Raw genomic sequence first — 17,371 nt, forward strand, 5'->3', positions numbered from 1 at the left:
ATTAATTTTTAATATATATACATCCTCTCGGAGAGCCCAGCAAGCTACTGAGAGTATCTCGCCTGCACGGCAAAGCCTGGCAAGCTACCCGTGACATATTTGATATGCCAAACACAGTAACAAGTGTCACAATGGAGACATTACTGGGCCTGCTCAAGCAAATCGATGAACAACGGGAGGACAGTGACAGTGATATATATATATATATATATATATATATATGTATATATACATATATGTGTGTATATATACATATATATATATTTTCCCCCTTTTGGGTCACACCCAGCAATGCTCAGCAGTTACTCCTGGCTCTGCACTCAGGAATTCCTACTGGCGGTACATAGGGGACCATATGGGATGCTGGGGATCGAACTCAGGTTCGCCTCGTGCAAGGCAAACACCCTACTATCGCTTCAGCTTCAAGTTCCTTAAATCACTGAGGTGTTCCCAAGAAATTAAGGCAGTCCCTCTTACTACATGTTATTAAAATTCTGGTTATGGGGCCTGGGGAGATACAGTGCAAAGGGTTGAAATGCATGCCTGTTGGCATGCATAGAGTTGCATCCCTGGCATTGCTCCATACTCCCCAGCACCACAGGGTATTGGCCCAACCAGCACCTTATCACGAGGCCATGCATTGAGCCTTCTGACCCTCACAGCTAGACAAAGTACATCAGGGATTAGCCCCCAGGCCCCTGAGTACTACTTGGGAATTTTTCCCTCATTAAAAAAAAATCAGATATGAAAATGTACAGATTCATGAAGATGATTTAATTTATCCTCTAAGATACCTTTGAAATAGAAAATTTTATGTGCTGACTCATGGACTAGGTTATTTTGGATTACAGAAGGAATGGAATTTTTACAAGGTTTGACAGTAATAGGTAATGCAAACCCCTATTCTAGCATAGCAAACTGTCATACCGCATTCCAAAATTATATTTTAGAGGAAGAAAGTTTGAATTATAGACATAATGTTTAGACAAATTGTTTTAATAGTTTATAGAAATCTTCATTGCCTGAGACAGTATGTAATTTTTTTTTATTTTTAACACCTTCATGATAAACTTATTAACCCCCACACCTTTTTATCTCCTTCAGTTCTTTGCCAAAAAGCATGGATGAAAATGAAAGCAGCCAGTCCCTGATGGCAATTAGCCAGTATCCTAAAGAAGCCGTGAGGAAACGCAACAACTCCGCACGCAACTCTGGAGGAAGTGAATCTTCTAGGTCATCCAGGAAGAGTTTCAAGCTGGACTACAGACTAGAGGAGGATGTGACTAAATCAGAGAAAGGAAAGAATGGGAGATTTGTCAATCCTTGGCCCACGTGGCTAAGTCCCTCTCTGCCAAGTGTTCTCAGGTGGCTGATAATGGAAAAGGACCACAGCGGTATCCCGTCGTCCAAAGAGGTGAGGCCTAGCTATTTTGAGTTCTGTGTAGCTGAATTCAAATCCTGTTACTATTATCATCACCATTATTTTTACTGACAAGTCTTTATTCAGCGCATTTCCCTCCAGGGAAAGAGAGGGGATAGAAAGAGAAAGTATCCCTCTTTTTATTTTTATTTTTTTTGCTTTTGGGGTAACACCCAGCAATGCTCAGGGGTTACTCCTGGCTCTGCACTCAGGAATTACTCCTGGTGGTGCTTGGGGGACCATATGGAATGCCGGGAATCAAACCCAAGTCGGCTGTGTGCAGGGCAAACGCCCTACCCACTGTACTATCACTCCGGCCCTGAGAAGTTTCTCTCACCATGCCCTGCAGTTTATACATAATGCATCCTTCTTTGCGTTCGCTGTGGATTCTGACAGTCAAGTCTCTTTTCTATGATAAGGCGGAGGGTTTGGTTCTAGACAGGTAAGGTGAAAAAGGTATCCTTGCTCTGGAGTTTAGTAGCAAAAGACCGAGATGAGCAGGCCACTGTCAGTTGGCCACCTCCTGGGGAGGCCAAGAGCATGGCAGCACCGGGAACGAGGCGGTGAGTTAGGCTGGTTAGGTGGAAGGTGGCTTCACAGCGTTGGATAATGCTTGGGCGTCCACGCTGTGCTAAGAGTGGAACCTGGGCCTCCTGCTTGCAAAGCACGTGACATATCGAACATGTCAGTTCATTGAGCTATCACTTCGGCCCCCAGTTTGCGGTTTTAAAGATGGGAGGGGCAGAAACATCCCCCCCCCTTTTTTTTCTTGGTTCTCGAGAAACCCCATGTGAAGAGAAATATGGATTCACTGTGAAGAAAGAAGGTGAGGGGAAGAGGCTGCGGGGGACCAGATGGCTTCCTGGTGTTTGTGCTTTAAAAAAATGCAGAGGCTTCTTTAGTTTTGTTTTATTTCATAAAGGAAGCAAGTGTCCAGGTGAAGACCAAAAGACAGCACTCTAGTGATTTGCAGCTGCTCAAGTAATGGGGTTGAGTCTCTAAAAATGTGCCAGTGCTGGGCCTGCCAGCCCAGTGCTGCAGTGGTGCTGGGGGCCAGCAGGGCACTTGCCAGCAGAGCTGGGGGACATGTGGTGCTGGAGATAAGGCTAGTCCCAGGAGCTGTCTCTGCAGCCCAGAGTCTCAAAGGCTCTCTCCCTTTCTCAGTATGCACCACTTAAAAACCAATGTTAGGGCTTAAATACTTGTGTGTATAAGCAGCCAACCCTGGGTTGATGAGCGGCCAGGCAGAGCTGGGATCACACTCAGGACCGGGTGTGTGCCAGACTCACATCCTGAGCTACCTCCCTGGCTCTGCATGGCTCTTAACTTTTTTGTGTGTTTTAAAAATATTTTACAGTGTTCTCTCCTGAGTGTGGACCTGACTTTTGAGTATTGTTTTTGCAACTGCTCTTTGTCATTGGTGATGGTTCATATCACTACTAAACTGGAATGAGGCAGAGGACATGATTGGAGTGATTTCTGCCAAAAAGAAAACAAAGCGGCAGGGTGGGATGGGGGATGGGAAGTGGGAGGGATACTGGGATTTGAGGTGGTGGGAAATGGGCACTGGTGGAGGGATGAGTATTTGATCATTGTATAATTGAAACCCAAGCACAAAAATTTGTAAGGTACCTCATGGTGTACAACTAATGTACAACTGTACCTCATGGTGTCTCACTAATAAAAAATTAAAAAAAAATATTTTATGATGGGCATAATATGCACTGCACTGTTCTCCCATTGTTGATCGATTTGCTCGAGTGGGTACCAGTAATGTCTCCATTGTGAAACTTGTTGTTACTGTTTTTGGCATATCGAATATGTCACGGGGAGCTTGCCAGGCTTTGCCATGTGGGCAGGATACTCTCCGTAGCTTGCCGGGCTCTCCAAGAGTGGTGGAGGAATAAAACCCAGGTTGGCCTTGTGCAAGGCAAATGCCCTACCCGCTGTGCTATTGCTCTAGCCTGGGGCATAATATAATCAAGGAAAAGTTTAAGTATGAAAAAGAAAAATGTAGTTTTCTAGTAAACATTGAGATTGCAAAATATAGTTATTAAAGCTTTCTGAGGCAGTAAAAAAAAGAGTATTTTCAGATTCCCCCCCCCCCACCCCCCCGCTTAGTGCTGGGGTTTGAATCCAGAACCTTACACAAAAAGGGATGTGCTCAGCTACTGAACCGCATCCCCAGCCCCCAGAAAATAGGATTGCCACCAGTTTGCATCAGATTTTTCACTTTGAACTCACTCAACACACTGGACACAAACACATTAACAGGAATTTGGATTTCACTGGTTTATAGCTTAGCAAAAAGAAAGGGCTTCAGAGGACCCTTTCAGGAGTCCACTCCTGAGACTTCCTTGCTGTGGTAAGGCTCTGGAAAGATTTTTCTCCTCTACCCTGGACTGCTTATCTTGTCAAGTGGCAGTAACATCTGTGTCACAGAGTAAGATAACATGATGTACAGGAAGCAGTAGGGCAAAGAGTTAGGATTATTTCTCTCTTTACCAGGAGAAGTAAAACATTAACATGTACTATTCATTATGGATGTGTGTTTTTTTTTTATTTGCATTTTTTTAAATGTATTGAATCACCATGAGAACAGTTACAAAGCTTTCTAGTTTAAGGCTTAGTCATACAATGATCAAACACCCATCCCTTCACCAGTGCACACCTTCTACCACCAAGAACCCCAGTATACCTCCCATCCCCCCTGCCTGTGTGGCAGAAGATCTCTACTGTACTCTCTCTCTCCACTTTGATCACATTCAACATATGACAAAAGACCCACGATTATTATTTGGAATTTCCCCCCAACAATCAGACCTTCCGAAAAGGCATCTTTAGAATCTATTGCTGATCACGAAGAGCATATGATGTTGTGCGGCTGCAATAGCAGCCACGTGATTTTGGATTCCTGATATTTTAGTAATAAGTCTGGAGGGATTTCTGCCAAAAGCCACTGGGTTCTGAGATTGGTTTGTGTGCCTCTGGGATCACGGCCGTTCAGGAGCTGGAGGAGCTCTTTGTGGGCAGCAACTCGGGGCCTTGTCAGGGTGGGAAGAAGTTTCATTTGCATTTTTAAGAAAGATTGAATAAACAAGAAAAATCTTGACCTACTCAGGAAAAGGCCAAGTGAGGGCTTGGTGTCCTCAGCTAGAAAATAATTCCCCTGCTTGCATCCAACTTTTGCTTCTCCTGTCTCTGGTAACTTGTACACAAAGTAAAAAAAAATTTTTTTTATGTAGGAGTACTGCTATTTATTCAGCCACTGATTAGCTGATTGAATTGGGCATGAACTCCACCGATAGCACAGCGGTAGGGTGTTTGCCTTATAAGCGGCCAACATGGCCGACCCAAGTTCGATTCCTCCGCCCCTCTCGGAGAGCCCGGCAAGCTACTGAGAGTATCTCGCCCGCATGGCAGAGCCTGGCAAGCTACCCGTGATGTATTTGATATGCCAAACACAGTAACAACAAGTCTCATGATGGAGACATTACTGGGCCCGCTCGAACAAATCGATGAACAATGGGAGGATGGTGGCCCACATATATATAATTTTATTTATTGAATCACGATGAGAGCAGTTACAAAGCTTTTGGGTTTAAGTCTCGGTCACACAATGAAACACCCATACCCTCACCAGTGCCCCTTCTCTTCTACTAAAATCCCCAGTATACCCCCATCCCACACTCTCCCCCTACCTGTGGGGCATATGACTTTCACATTACTCTCTCTCTACTTTGATCACATTCAATATTTTGACACCAGATCCATCATCATCATTTGGGATTTTACCCCAATACTCAGATCTGCTGAAAAGGAAACAGTAGGCAATTTGATTTCTATTGCTGGTTAAGAATAAGGTATGATGTCACATGGCTGTAGTAGTGGCTGTGCGATTTTGAAATTCCAAAATTTTAACACTTAAATCTGGAGGGATTTCTGCCAAAACCTGCTGGGTTCTGAGAGTTTTTCCTGAGTCTCTTGGATCATGGCCTTTAAGCAGCTTGATTAGGAGCCAGAAAGGCCGTTTATGGGTGGCAACTCGGAGTCTTGTTGGGATGGGGAGGAAAGGGCCGGCTCCACCCCCATCCCATGAGGCCTCGTATGTCTCGTCACTGTGGGCCCAAACCTGACTGTCCAGTGGTGCCTGGAGGATGGCGGCCACAGGCTGCCAGGGGGAACAGGCCAAGGCACGAAACCTATTCCCACCTGGGGTCGCCCAGTGCCAGTAACCAACTGCAGGGACCAGATGCATTTCTGCCAAAAGCCACTGGGGTTCGAGATTTGTTTCTAAGTCTCTGGGATCATGGCCATTAAATGGAGCCAAAGAAGTTGTTCATGGGCGGCGACTTGGGGTCTCTTTGGGATGGGGAGGAAAGGGCTGGCTCCACCCCCATCCCATGAGTCCCCGCGTGTCTCGTCACTGCGGGCCCAAACCTGACTGTCCAATGGCATCTGGCAGATGGTGGCCACTGAACCACCAAGGGGGACCAGGTGAAGGGACAGCACCCTTTTGCCCCTGAGTTGGCCCAGTGACAGTAACCTACTGCGGGGCCTGGACGCATTTCTGCCAAAAGCTACTGGGTTTCGAGATTTGTTTCTAAGTCTCTGGGATCATGGCCATTAAACGGCTTGATCAGGAGTCAGAGGCTGTTCAGGGGCAGTGACTTGGGGGGTCTCTTTGGGATGGGGAGTAAAGGGCCAGCTCCACCCCCATCCCATGAGGCCCCATGTGTCTCGTCACTGTGGGCACAAACCTGACTGTCCAGTGGCCTCTGGCGGATGGTGGCCACTGAGCTGCCAAAGGGGAGCAGGCGGAGGGACAGTACCCTTTCCCACCTGGGGTGGCCTGGCTACAGTAACCTACTGCAGAGTCCAGATGCATTTCTGCCAAAAGCCGCTGGGTTTCGAGATTTGTTTCTGAGTCTCTGGGATCATGGCCCTTAAGCAGCTTGATCAGGAGCCATAGAGGCCATTTGTGGGAGGCGACTCAGAGTCTCATTTGGGTGGGGAGGAAAGGGCTGGCTCCACCCCCAACCGTTGAGGCCCTGTGTGTCTCATCACTGTGGGCCCAAACCTGACTGTCCAGTGGCCTCTGGAGGATGGCGTCCACCAGGCTGCCAGGGGAAACAGGCCAAGGCATGAAACCTATTCCCACCTGGGTTGGCCCAGCACCGGTAACCTACTGCAGGGACCGGACGCATTTCTGCCAAAGGCCATTGGGTTTCAAGATTTGTTTCTGAGTCTCTGGGATCATGGCCGTTAAGCGGTTCAATCGGGAACCATAGCGGCCATGCCTCCAATTATATAGCTGAGCCCGAGGTGGTTCGTGGGTGTGTCTTCCACATACCTAATTTTTGGCCATTTACCTTCTTGGTTAACTTTGCCCCAAGTTTTTGGGGTCTGGCCAAAGGCAGAGCAGCATTTTTGGGGTATCTGGAAGTCTGAAGGCGCCATGAGGCTGCTTATGCACTCGCCTCACAGGTACAGATTGACCTGCTGGCAGCACCGTAGCCCCAGAAAATAAAATTTTTTTAAAAAATCATTTTTTCTTTTTGGAATCTCAGTTTTAGATTTCATTTATGTTTAATGGAGGCCATTAGGCTGGAAATAAAAATCTTGAACACATCTGTGCTGGTGTAAACCACTGGAATTTACTTGAATATGGTTTAATGAACACAAATAGCAGTGCCAGTTCACCACATCATAACTAACTACCTTTGTGTGAGAGGCAGCGAACGATATGGCATGAAGGAAAAATGGAAAAGAAAAAAGTGACTGCTTGATTCAATGCTTTGTATTAAAAAAAAAGATGTTGGAAGTGATGTTTGTAGGTTCAAACTTGGTTGTGGTGCTTGCTGGGGACTACATTGTTTCTGGGGATCACACTTAACAGTGTGGGTGATGCTGAGGATTGACCGTGACCTCATGGGATGTGGCACATGCCCTGCCACCAAGCCAGTCTGCGAGCCCAGTGTATTGCCTTTTTGAAAACAGGCTTATTGATAAAGAATTCATACTACCATGGTTTTTAGCATATTCACAGAAGAGTTTGATTATCACCACACTCTAATGCATTTTTATTGTACCCTCCCCCCCAAAAAGCATGAATATCCTTATCCATTACCCCCTTCCCCCCGCCCCCCAATCCTCTCTCTCTCTCTCTTTTTTTTTTTTTTGCTTTTTGGGTCACACCCAGCAATGCACAGGGGTTACTCCTGGCTCTGCACTCAGGAATCACCCCTGGCAGTGCTCAGGGGACCATATGGGATGCTGGGAATTGAACCCGGGTTGACCGCATGCAAGGCAAACACCCTACCCGCTGTGCTATTGCTCCAGCCCCTCAGAATCTTGAATTCCATATGGTCCCCTGAGCACGGAGCCGGGAGTAAGCCTTGAGCACAGCTATCTATGGCCCCCAAACAACACCACCAACAACAATAAAAAATAGCCAGGACAGTGACCCCCCACAAACACAGCTTCTTGTTGGTCTTGTGTAACCCACAGATACAGGGTAGACTTACTAGGCTGGGGATGAAGCTTCCGTGGTGGCACATATGCCCTGTGTGTGCATGGCCCTGGCTTCAGTCCTTGGCATCACATTGCCCCTAGAGCACATCTGGGTATAGTTTTGGTGGTCTCCAGCTTTGGGATTCCCCACCCCCCCATCCCAAGAAATAAGATAAAAATCAACTTTGTAAAAGGCTAATAAATTCAGCATCATTCAGTATTTAACACTTAAATTTCTCTGAGTCTATTCCATTTGGGACCAACAGGACTTCCTGTTGTTGGACTGGCATGATTATAGAGAATTCTGTATTTTCAAGAGGAAGAAAAAGATAAAGTAGCAAATTGCCCTTCTCTGTAGAATTTGGATCAAAGTAGGTTGGTGAGGCCTTAATCCCCTCTGCTCCCAATAATTGCTCTTATGTCTTTACCAGGAACTTGATAAAGAGCTGCCGGTCCTCAAGCCCTATTTCGTCAGCGACCCCACAGAAGCCCGAGTGAAGGAAGAGGGCTTACGTGTCACCTGGCTGGGCCATGCCACAGTGATGGTGGAGATGGACGAGCTCATATTTCTCACGGATCCTATCTTCAGCACCCGGGCTTCTCCGTTGCAGTTCATGGGCCCCAAGCGTTTCCGTCCTCCGCCGTGCTCCGTCAGTGAGCTCCCCCCAATCGACGCCGTCCTCATTAGTCACAATCACTATGACCACCTGGACTATAACTCTGTTGTTGCTCTGAACGAGCGGTTCGGGAATGACTTGAGATGGTTCGTGCCTTTGGGTCTCCTGGACTGGATGCAGAAATGTGGCTGTGAGAATGTGATTGAGCTGGACTGGTGGGAGGAGAATTGTGTCCCTGGACACGATGCGGTCACCTTTGTCTTTACGCCTTCCCAGCACTGGTGCAAAAGGACTCTGATGGATGACAACAAGGTTCTGTGGGGCAGCTGGTCTGTTTTGGGACCTTGGAATCGATTTTTTTTTGCAGGCGACACTGGGTATTGCTCTGTTTTTGAAGAGATTGGGAAAAGATTTGGACCTTTCGACCTGGCTGCTATTCCCATCGGAGCTTATGCGCCCAGGTATGTAGGCACCAAAAGAAAGCTGCATAGTTGCTTAGCTTAAGTACTTAGAATTTGTGACACTGCAGAATCTGTGATTTTACTGGTGAATTATGTTATCTATTGTGAATGGTGTGTCAGATTCAGTTAATTTTACAAAAAATATATTATCTAATATAAAATAGTTTAATACAAGATGATTGAAAATCAGAAATATTACCAAGGGGGGGGGAGGCCAAAGTATAAAGAATTATTATTATTAGCAAAAAGTACCATATTGTTCTTTCTTTTGTGTTTTGGGCCATACCTAATGGAGCTCAGGAATTACTCCTGGTAGTGTTAGGTGGCCATATGGGATGCCTGGGATTGAACCCGGGTCAGCCTTTTACAAGGCACGTGCCCTACCCGCTGTACTATCTTTCTGGATCCTGCTTTATCATTCTGATTATAGAGTTAAACCCATCAACCAGACCTCAATCTTGATTTTCCTATCACATGGAGGATAATCTCTTTCTTTAGCTGTTTTTCAGTCCTTGACCTAAACAAAGCATTAGTCCCAGGTGAGGGCCTGGTTTCAGCCTACATGAAAGTTAATCTGGTAGTAATGTTCTTGCATCTCTCACCAATGCCTCTGCAACCTTTCAGTACACTCACGCTATCATTCCAGGATATAACAGATCTAGCTGCTGCCTGTGTGGTTCTTAATACTGTCTAAGGGAAAGAGAAGTGATTTAAAAAAATTCAGTTATCAGTGATCACAAGTTAATATACACAAAAGAAAAATAACATTGATGAGTAGCAAAGGGCCGATTTTCAAAAATAAGTATCCAAAGGCTCATGCAGAATTGGGATACAGCCTTGCCTTTTCTTTTTTATTTATTTTTTAAATTTTTCTAATGTTTTTTTTTTTAAATTAGTGAAACACCATGAGGTACAGTTGTAGACTTACAAGTTGTTGTGCTTGGGTTTCAGTTATGCAATGATTGAGTACCCATCCCACCACCGGTGCCCATTCTCCACCCCCACCAATCCCAGTATCCCCGCCCCCCCCAGGCCCCATCCCACCCTGCCTCTGTGTCAGGGCACTCTCTTTTGTTCTATCTCTCCTTTTGGGTGCTGTGGTCTGCAGAAGAGACAGTGGGTGGCAATCATGTTTGGTTCATAGATTACTTTCAGCAGGCATCTCCCATCCTGGGCAGATCTTCCCAGCACCCTTTATTTGGTGTTCCCTTTTCTGTCTGAGCTGCCTTTACCCCTAGAGTGTCAGCCTTGCTTTTTCTTTAGGCACTCCAAAGCAGAGGAATGTGTGTTTGACTAATCCATTGATGAATTGAGAGAATCTGATTGGTGCTCCGGGGCCTTTATGGAGGAAGGGAGGTGCTGGGGATCTAACTCGGCTTCTCACAGGCAGAGCACGCACCCCAGCCCTCTGAGCCATGGCCTCCTCCCCGTCCATTTCTTATCTGCCTTCATTTTTGTTTCTCCCTTTTGCTTTCTCCTGTCCTTTTGTAGGGGCTAAATATTTTTTAGACTTATTTAAAACTTATAAGTAAATATTAGTATCAAAATAGGACTTTTATTATTTTTATTTTACTAATTCTGACTTTTAATGAGACCTCTGAAAATACCAGTGAGACTGTTCTCGAGTCAGGTTCATATGGTATCGATCTTTACTCAGTTCCTGAAGAATATCTATTACATGTCTTCCCCCTTTGTTCCCCTTTGGTTTTTGGACCGCACCTGGTGGTGCTCAGGGCTTACTCTTGGCTCTGCACTCAGGGATCACTCCTAGTCGGCTTGGGGGTCCATATGGGGTGCTGTGGGTCGAACCCAGATAGTCTGCTTGCAAGGCAAGTGCCTTACCCATTGTACTATCGCTCTGGCCCCTCTTATATGTCCTTATGGCTGTTTTATATGTTGTGTCAGTTTGTCATTGGTGTGAGAGTGACATCACAAATTTGCTTACTGAATTCTTCCCTCCTACTTGCATTGCAGCTCTCTTATTTCTAAGATTAGAGGAGGACAGGAGGACAGTATTAGCTCTACAAACATTAAATTATGTGCCTCCATTGTGCCATTCATAGCTCTGGGCCAGCAATCAGAATCTTAGAAGACCGTCTATAGAGTCAATTAAAAAAAAAGGAAAAGAAGATCAGAAGGTCATGTATCAACAGAGTTGCAGAACATGTTATGAATATAAAAGCTGGCTTTATCCAAATGACTTTCACGAATATGTTTGGGGTCATTCTTGCTTAGTTTGGGGATATCCTGTCCCTGTGTATCTAGTCCAAATCATTTGGGATGTTAAGTTTTAAATTTCAGGTAGCCTTGAGGGTTAAAAAAAAGTAAAAGAATGTGAGTCTCCCTTTGATTTGTGGTCTGAAGTTGTTTTTTGGTTTCAATCCATGGCCACACTAAAACTGTTCTCCTCTCGCCCTGCATTGGGGGGGGGGGGGGGTTGTGTCAGGAGAATGCTTCTCTGATGGCCAGGAGGACACAGTGGCCTTGTTTGTGGGCTCCCATGAGGCCTGGCAGTCCTGATAGTAAACAGCAGCCCTCAGCTGCAGCAGATGGATGGACTTTTCCATGACGTGCTGCAGAAAGTAGTGGCACCTGTGCAGTCCATTCCTATGAAAGTTAGTGGCAGTCGGCAACAGGGGGTTTTATTAATGTGAAGAGGCTGTTTCACCTCTCTTGGGAAGCAGAGGATTTGCTTTGTAGCCATCTCACATCAGAAGTAATACACTTTCCCCTTTCAGATTCTGACCTTGCTGCCTAGACTTTTGGGAGAATTCTACAAAGCAGGTGTGGTATCGATGTCTTGTTTAGCTTTTACTATCCCTTCCTGAGTGGGCATATTTTTTGTTTAATAAACAGTCTGAAGGGACTTTCCATAGGCATTTCCCGGCATCAATAGAGCTGCGGTTCAGACCTTAGCCTGCTGCCTTCCTACCTGCTTGTCCAAAGGCGTTCAGCTGCGCCTTTGAATGTTTCTGCCTTCTCTCTAGAATCAGTTCCCTCATCTGCCCCATGCTGCCAACCCACACATCTCCCCATGTGGTTCTTTGATTCGAATAAAATCCTTGATTTTTTTTTTTACACCTGAACTTTAAATATATACATTTTTTGCTTTTTACTTTAGCAAGTGAAAAAAAAACTGAGAAAGTTATTCTGGTTCTTTTTTAATTGGAGCTTTGGTTTCTAGTTCTCTAATTATTATTCAATTTCTTTAGCATACTTTAAGGCCACTCCCAAGGATGCTCTGCTGACCAGACCAGATGCTTCAATGCTGGAAGTTGGTGCTGCGGTACTGCTTAGGACCAGTGGTGCTTAGAGCATCAGGGCCACACTTATGTTGCTCAGTGAGCCATGTGGATGCTGGGGATTACACTCAGGACCTTGCTCATGCTTCTAGCCTGAGCTATTTCTCCAACCTCCCATTATCCAGTATCTTTGATTCATACCAGGATTTCAAGGTTTCTACTTATTAAACTAAAACAAAAATGCACATGAAATAAAATCTTAATATTCAAAGGGGAATTTTGCTTGAGTTAATTATTGTTAAGTAGTTTGTACAAGAATTTTCCCTTCATTTTTTTCCTTCAGAAAAGTTGACTGCGGGAGACTGATTTGCTAACAGACTAATTCTGTGCAGTCTTGAAGGTTGATGAGAGAAGCAGTAATGAGGAGTTAGGACTTATTTCAAAAGTCAGAGTTAATAAACTGCTGTATTCCATCAGGTGGTTTATGAAATACCAGCATGTAGATCCAGATGAAGCAGTAAGGATTCATATCGATGTTCAAACAAAGAAATCGGTGGCAATTCATTGGGGAACATTTGCCTTAGCCAATGAGGTGAGTTTGTTTAGGACAAAAATTAACCTTGGTTCTGTGATGACCCGTGTTAAGATTTTAAGCATTCGGCATTCCGGGCAGTGCTTTTGGAGACGAAGCTGGAAGCAGAACCTATAGTCAGGTTTACTACTGCTGTGAAGGTGGTAAGTCATATTAATGAGAAAAACAAGACAGATAGGAGAAACATCACTCTGTGCTGTTCTCTGGCCTTATTTGTGTTGGTAACGACATGTGGGCTTATATAGCAACTCCCCCCCCCCCCAAAAAAAAGTATAGTTTGGGTATATAGGCTTCTATGCTAGCAGATTTGAGACAGCTAAAACAAGGGTTAGAAGATGAAGTACTCTTTTCTTTGGGGGGGGGGGGGAGGGAGGTGGGGGGAGGCGGTGGGCCACATCTGGGATCCCTCCTGGCTCTGTACTCAGGAATCACTCCTGGCAGTACACAGGGGACCATAGAGGGTGCTGGGAATCAAATCTGGGTTGGTCACGTGTAAGGAAAGTGCCCTACTTGCTGTACTATCACTCCATCCTCTACTGGATTGCTTTAGACATAGTTGTTTGGACCCATGGCTCTGAGTACTTTTTCTCCCTTTGCAGTGAAAATGCTTGTACTATGTAACCGCTATTACTCAGAGGGGTTTCTTGCCTAATTCTTGGATTATATTCTAGAAGGCAGCAGTGGTCAATAATTGACCTATGGAGGAACTCAAAGACCCTTAAACATCAAAATTCACATGAAATACAGTTAATAAATCTGTAAAATGTTGCTTTAGTTTATCTTAGAAAAATGTCCCCAAATTATACATATGTTTAATTTTTTCCATTATTTTCTTCTCTGTCCTTTTCCAGTATTACTTAGAACCTCCTGCGAAACTGAATGAGGCTCTAGAAAGATATGAACTTAGTCCTGAAGATTTTTTTGTTTTGAAGCATGGAGAATCAAGATACTTGAACACTGGAACCTTTGATTAAATATCAGCACAGGAACTTTTAATGAAAAAGGCATCACCTGATATACATTTGAGAAGACTTCTTTAGAAATTCAAGAGTATTATGAAGTTTTACTTTGGAACAACTGCAAGTTTGTGTTTTATTTATAACTTTCTAATATGATTGTCAGTTCATAAAAACAATTCAGGGATGGGTCATTTAAATAATGAATTAGCAAATGTGGATTTCAAGTTTTGTCTCAGTGGTATATATGACACTGCAGTAGAATTTTTTTTTTTTTTACTAACATACATCGGGGGTAGAATTTAGGCTGTGAGGCTGTGAAAAACTGATATAAAATCATTTCTTCTGTTTCTAAGGTCTTTCTACAAAATGAGTAAGACTGCCTACCTTTCTAGAGTTTTTCAGGGCCTGCACAGGAATATATTTCTTATATTCACGTTAAATGATAATGATTCTTGCTCTGTCAAGATTAGCTTACTTGCCAACTGTTAAGTAATTTTTGTAAGCATATTGAACATAAGAGTTTGGGCAAAGTTACATTTTTAAAGACATTTTTAAAAACAAGGTGTGCAATGTATTGTTTCCTATTTATAAACCCCAAATCAGAAGTGGGTTGGGCCAAGAAAGGGAAAGAATGTGGTAATAAGAATGACTTTTTCTATTTTTAATCTAATAGCTTGGTTTGCTGAGCACAAATACAGCTGTGAGGGAAAGATAAATGTAGATACTTATCTTAAAGTAATAGACTAGGTACTTTGAATTCAGTTTTCTTCTGTCCATTCCTTATTTTCTTTCCTTACATGCATTTTTTTCCCCCTCTCACTTCTTAGCTTTCACTCTAAATACATCAGTATGGGACCAGTGAGATAGTACAGTTTTCAGGGTGTTTGCCTTGCATCCTACACACTGACCTGAGTTTGATTCCCATCATCCCATATGGTCATCTGAGCACTGCTAGAAGTAACTGCTGAGTGCAGGAATAAGCCCAGAGTACCTCTGGATGTGCCCCCAAACTCCTCTCCCCACAAAAAAACCCCACCCTAATAACCAAAAAATATAAACCAAAAAAACACTTATGTTTACAAATAGTTGTTTTACAGATTCATTTTTTCCATCTATTTGCCAATGCTTAATAGGCAAAATTCTGCTTTTATTAACGAAGCCAGTGTCGAATGCCAGTGTGGTAAGACGGTGATTCTGGGAATCAGCTCACTATTGCTATTGCTATTACTACAGCTCACTGCTATTCCTTTAGGGCACCAAGGTCATAGGCCACACTGAACCTTCCAAGTGAGAGCAGATTGGATTCAGAGAGGTCCGTCTTATTCCTAATCAATCTTAGTGAAATGAATTTTATTCATAGAAGATTTGAAGCAGGTTTTCTATACCTAATGCTACCCAGGCAGCTTTCTATAACTTGATTGGCATCTATGTATGCATGCGATAGTTTAGGTACTTAATCTGAATTTTAATCCTGCTTTCAAACCATGAATTTTTTTCTGCACCCTGAAATGTGCCTCATTTTCCTCATGAGCAACAAGAGGATTATTTTTACCTACCTCCAGAAAGTATGATTAAAAACAAATAACAAAAACTCAAAAACCACGTTGGAAATACAAATGAGAAAATGATTTAAAATATCACTACCTAATAGAGATAGGCAGATTTGAAAGCTAATAATAGACTAATGTATTTGATAATGTATTATTCCTGTTTCAGATCTAAGTATGTTAGAACTCTAAACACAGAGGACTGACCCTTTCATCTCATTCATTTTGTAAATTTGGAACACAACAGCCTTTATTGTGTTCTTTATCAAGACCTTTATTTGCATCAATGTATATCAGTTAAAGGGAAATGTGTATGATGCGCGTGCGCGCGCACACACACACACACACACACACACACAAACACAAATGTGATATGTGATTTGGGGGCAATAAAAGTACAGATTTTTTTTCCTTTTGAAACAGACTTTCAGGAATGATTTAAAAAGCATATATTCTTTCTTACTCCAGGCGACTATTCAGCAGCAGACATAACTCAAGATGTTTGGTTTATGTGAATTAATTCTGAGGTATTTCCTGGCCTAATACTAGGCACTGCTTCTGTGGTTCTCTTTCTTGCTGTTGCATGCCAGATTGAAAAGTCATCCTTACCTCTGCTTTATGAAGCAAGCCAAGTATCTTATTTATTTCTTCTCCATGAATGGCCTGAATATTATTCTTATATTCACATGTACTTTTGAACAAAAGGTCTCTAAGCACTTTAAATTATATTCTCGTTCAGTTAATTTCACCTGTCTCAGAAAGGAGAATTTATACCTACTGAAATCCAAGATGTGCCATGAGCTACATAGTGAAAGATCTATCCTTGCAGCATCAAGATGGTATTCGTTCTGGGTAGTGAAAATTTTCTTTCCTCTAGCATCCTGACATTTCATTTGATCTCCACAAAACATGATTATTTATTCAAACTGATAGAAAAAGAGACAGTTTTAGAATCCACTGCTGCTAAAGTACACAGAAACCAAATATTGGTTTTAAATGTGCACTGCTTGAATATATCTTTTCATTTAATGAGGTAGGTTAAAAAATGTTATAAAGAAATGTGCCTTTCAGGGAATACTTAAGGTTTGCATCACTGATAAATAGATGTGATTTACATTACTTCAATAGCCAATTGAGCACTTCCATTTTCCCACCTTATATGCAGTCTTTTTTCTACTGTATAAACATTTCTTTCAAGTTTGATGAAATGTGATCAGGATAACCCTTACAATATGCATTTTTCTGTTTGAGAATTTGTGACTTCCTATGGAAATTCATGTATTTGCAGATGAAACTTATTCTTAAAGCCTTGCCTTAAAATACATGACTAGGAAAGCTTCTGCTTGTGTATTGATTTATTTTATTCTAAGCATGGTGGCAGTTATGAACCCAAATATTCTAAAGCCTGATTGAATTTAAATATATAAATTGTACTAGGAGCTTATGTGGAATAAAAAATAGCCAAAATTTTTCATGCATTGTGATTTTAGTCACATGAATGAAAATAAAGTACTGTAAATTAAGAATACAGCCTTGTGATATTTTTATTTAAAAAAAAATTAGAAAACTTTTGGTCAGAGTACAAAATTGAAATGGCAAAAGAGGGAATACACAAAAAAGTTCTTCATCCAATCCCCAGACCCAACTCACAATTATTTGAATATCATTTTACCAGTGATATAAAAACATACATATTTTTAATTAATAATAAGTGGGATTATGCTATTCTTAATCAGTTTTTTAAAATAGGCATATTTCATGGTTGGCTGTACATCAGCATTTTTCTAGTTGGTTCCTTTTTTTTTTTTTAATTAGTGAAACCCCATGAGGTACAGTTGTAGACTTACAAACTTTCGTGCTTGGGTTTCAGTTATACAATGATCGAGTACCCATCCCTCCACCAATGCCCATTCTCCACCAGTGATCCAGTAGCCCTTCCTCCCCATCCCCCCACCCCACCCCGCCTCTGTGGCAGGGCATTCCCTTTTGCTCTCTCTTTCCTTTAGGGTGTTGTTTCTTT

At 43.0% G+C, this 17,371-nt stretch overlaps 1 protein-coding gene across 1 annotated transcript; it reads left to right on the forward strand.

Annotated features, from left to right (window-relative positions):
- Positions 1 to 1,104: 1,104 nt before the first annotated feature.
- NAPEPLD (N-acyl phosphatidylethanolamine phospholipase D) lies at positions 1,105 to 14,083 on the forward strand. The gene is made up of 4 exons (XM_056118587.1): positions 1,105 to 1,414; positions 8,365 to 9,011; positions 12,731 to 12,845; positions 13,697 to 14,083. The coding sequence occupies exons 1-4, from the start codon at positions 1,121 to 1,123 to the stop codon at positions 13,817 to 13,819; spliced, it is 1,179 nt and encodes a 392-aa protein (XP_055974562.1). The 5' UTR covers positions 1,105 to 1,120; the 3' UTR covers positions 13,820 to 14,083.
- The last annotated feature ends 3,288 nt before the right edge of the window (positions 14,084 to 17,371 follow it).

This window comes from Sorex fumeus, unplaced genomic scaffold (assembly GCF_029834395.1).
Source record: "Sorex fumeus unplaced genomic scaffold, SorFum_2.1 ptg000037l, whole genome shotgun sequence".
In the NCBI taxonomy this organism is placed as follows: domain Eukaryota; kingdom Metazoa; phylum Chordata; class Mammalia; order Eulipotyphla; family Soricidae; genus Sorex; species Sorex fumeus.

Coding starts and splice junctions, on each gene's coding strand:
- NAPEPLD (XM_056118587.1), top strand. CDS start 1,121: ATGGATGAAAATGAAAGCAGCCAGTCCCTGATGGCAATTAGCCAGTAT. Junction 1,415..8,364: donor GTATCCCGTCGTCCAAAGAG/GTGAGGCCTAGC, acceptor TGTCTTTACCAG/GAACTTGATAAAGAGCTGCC. Junction 12,846..13,696: donor CATTTGCCTTAGCCAATGAG/GTGAGTTTGTTT, acceptor GTCCTTTTCCAG/TATTACTTAGAACCTCCTGC.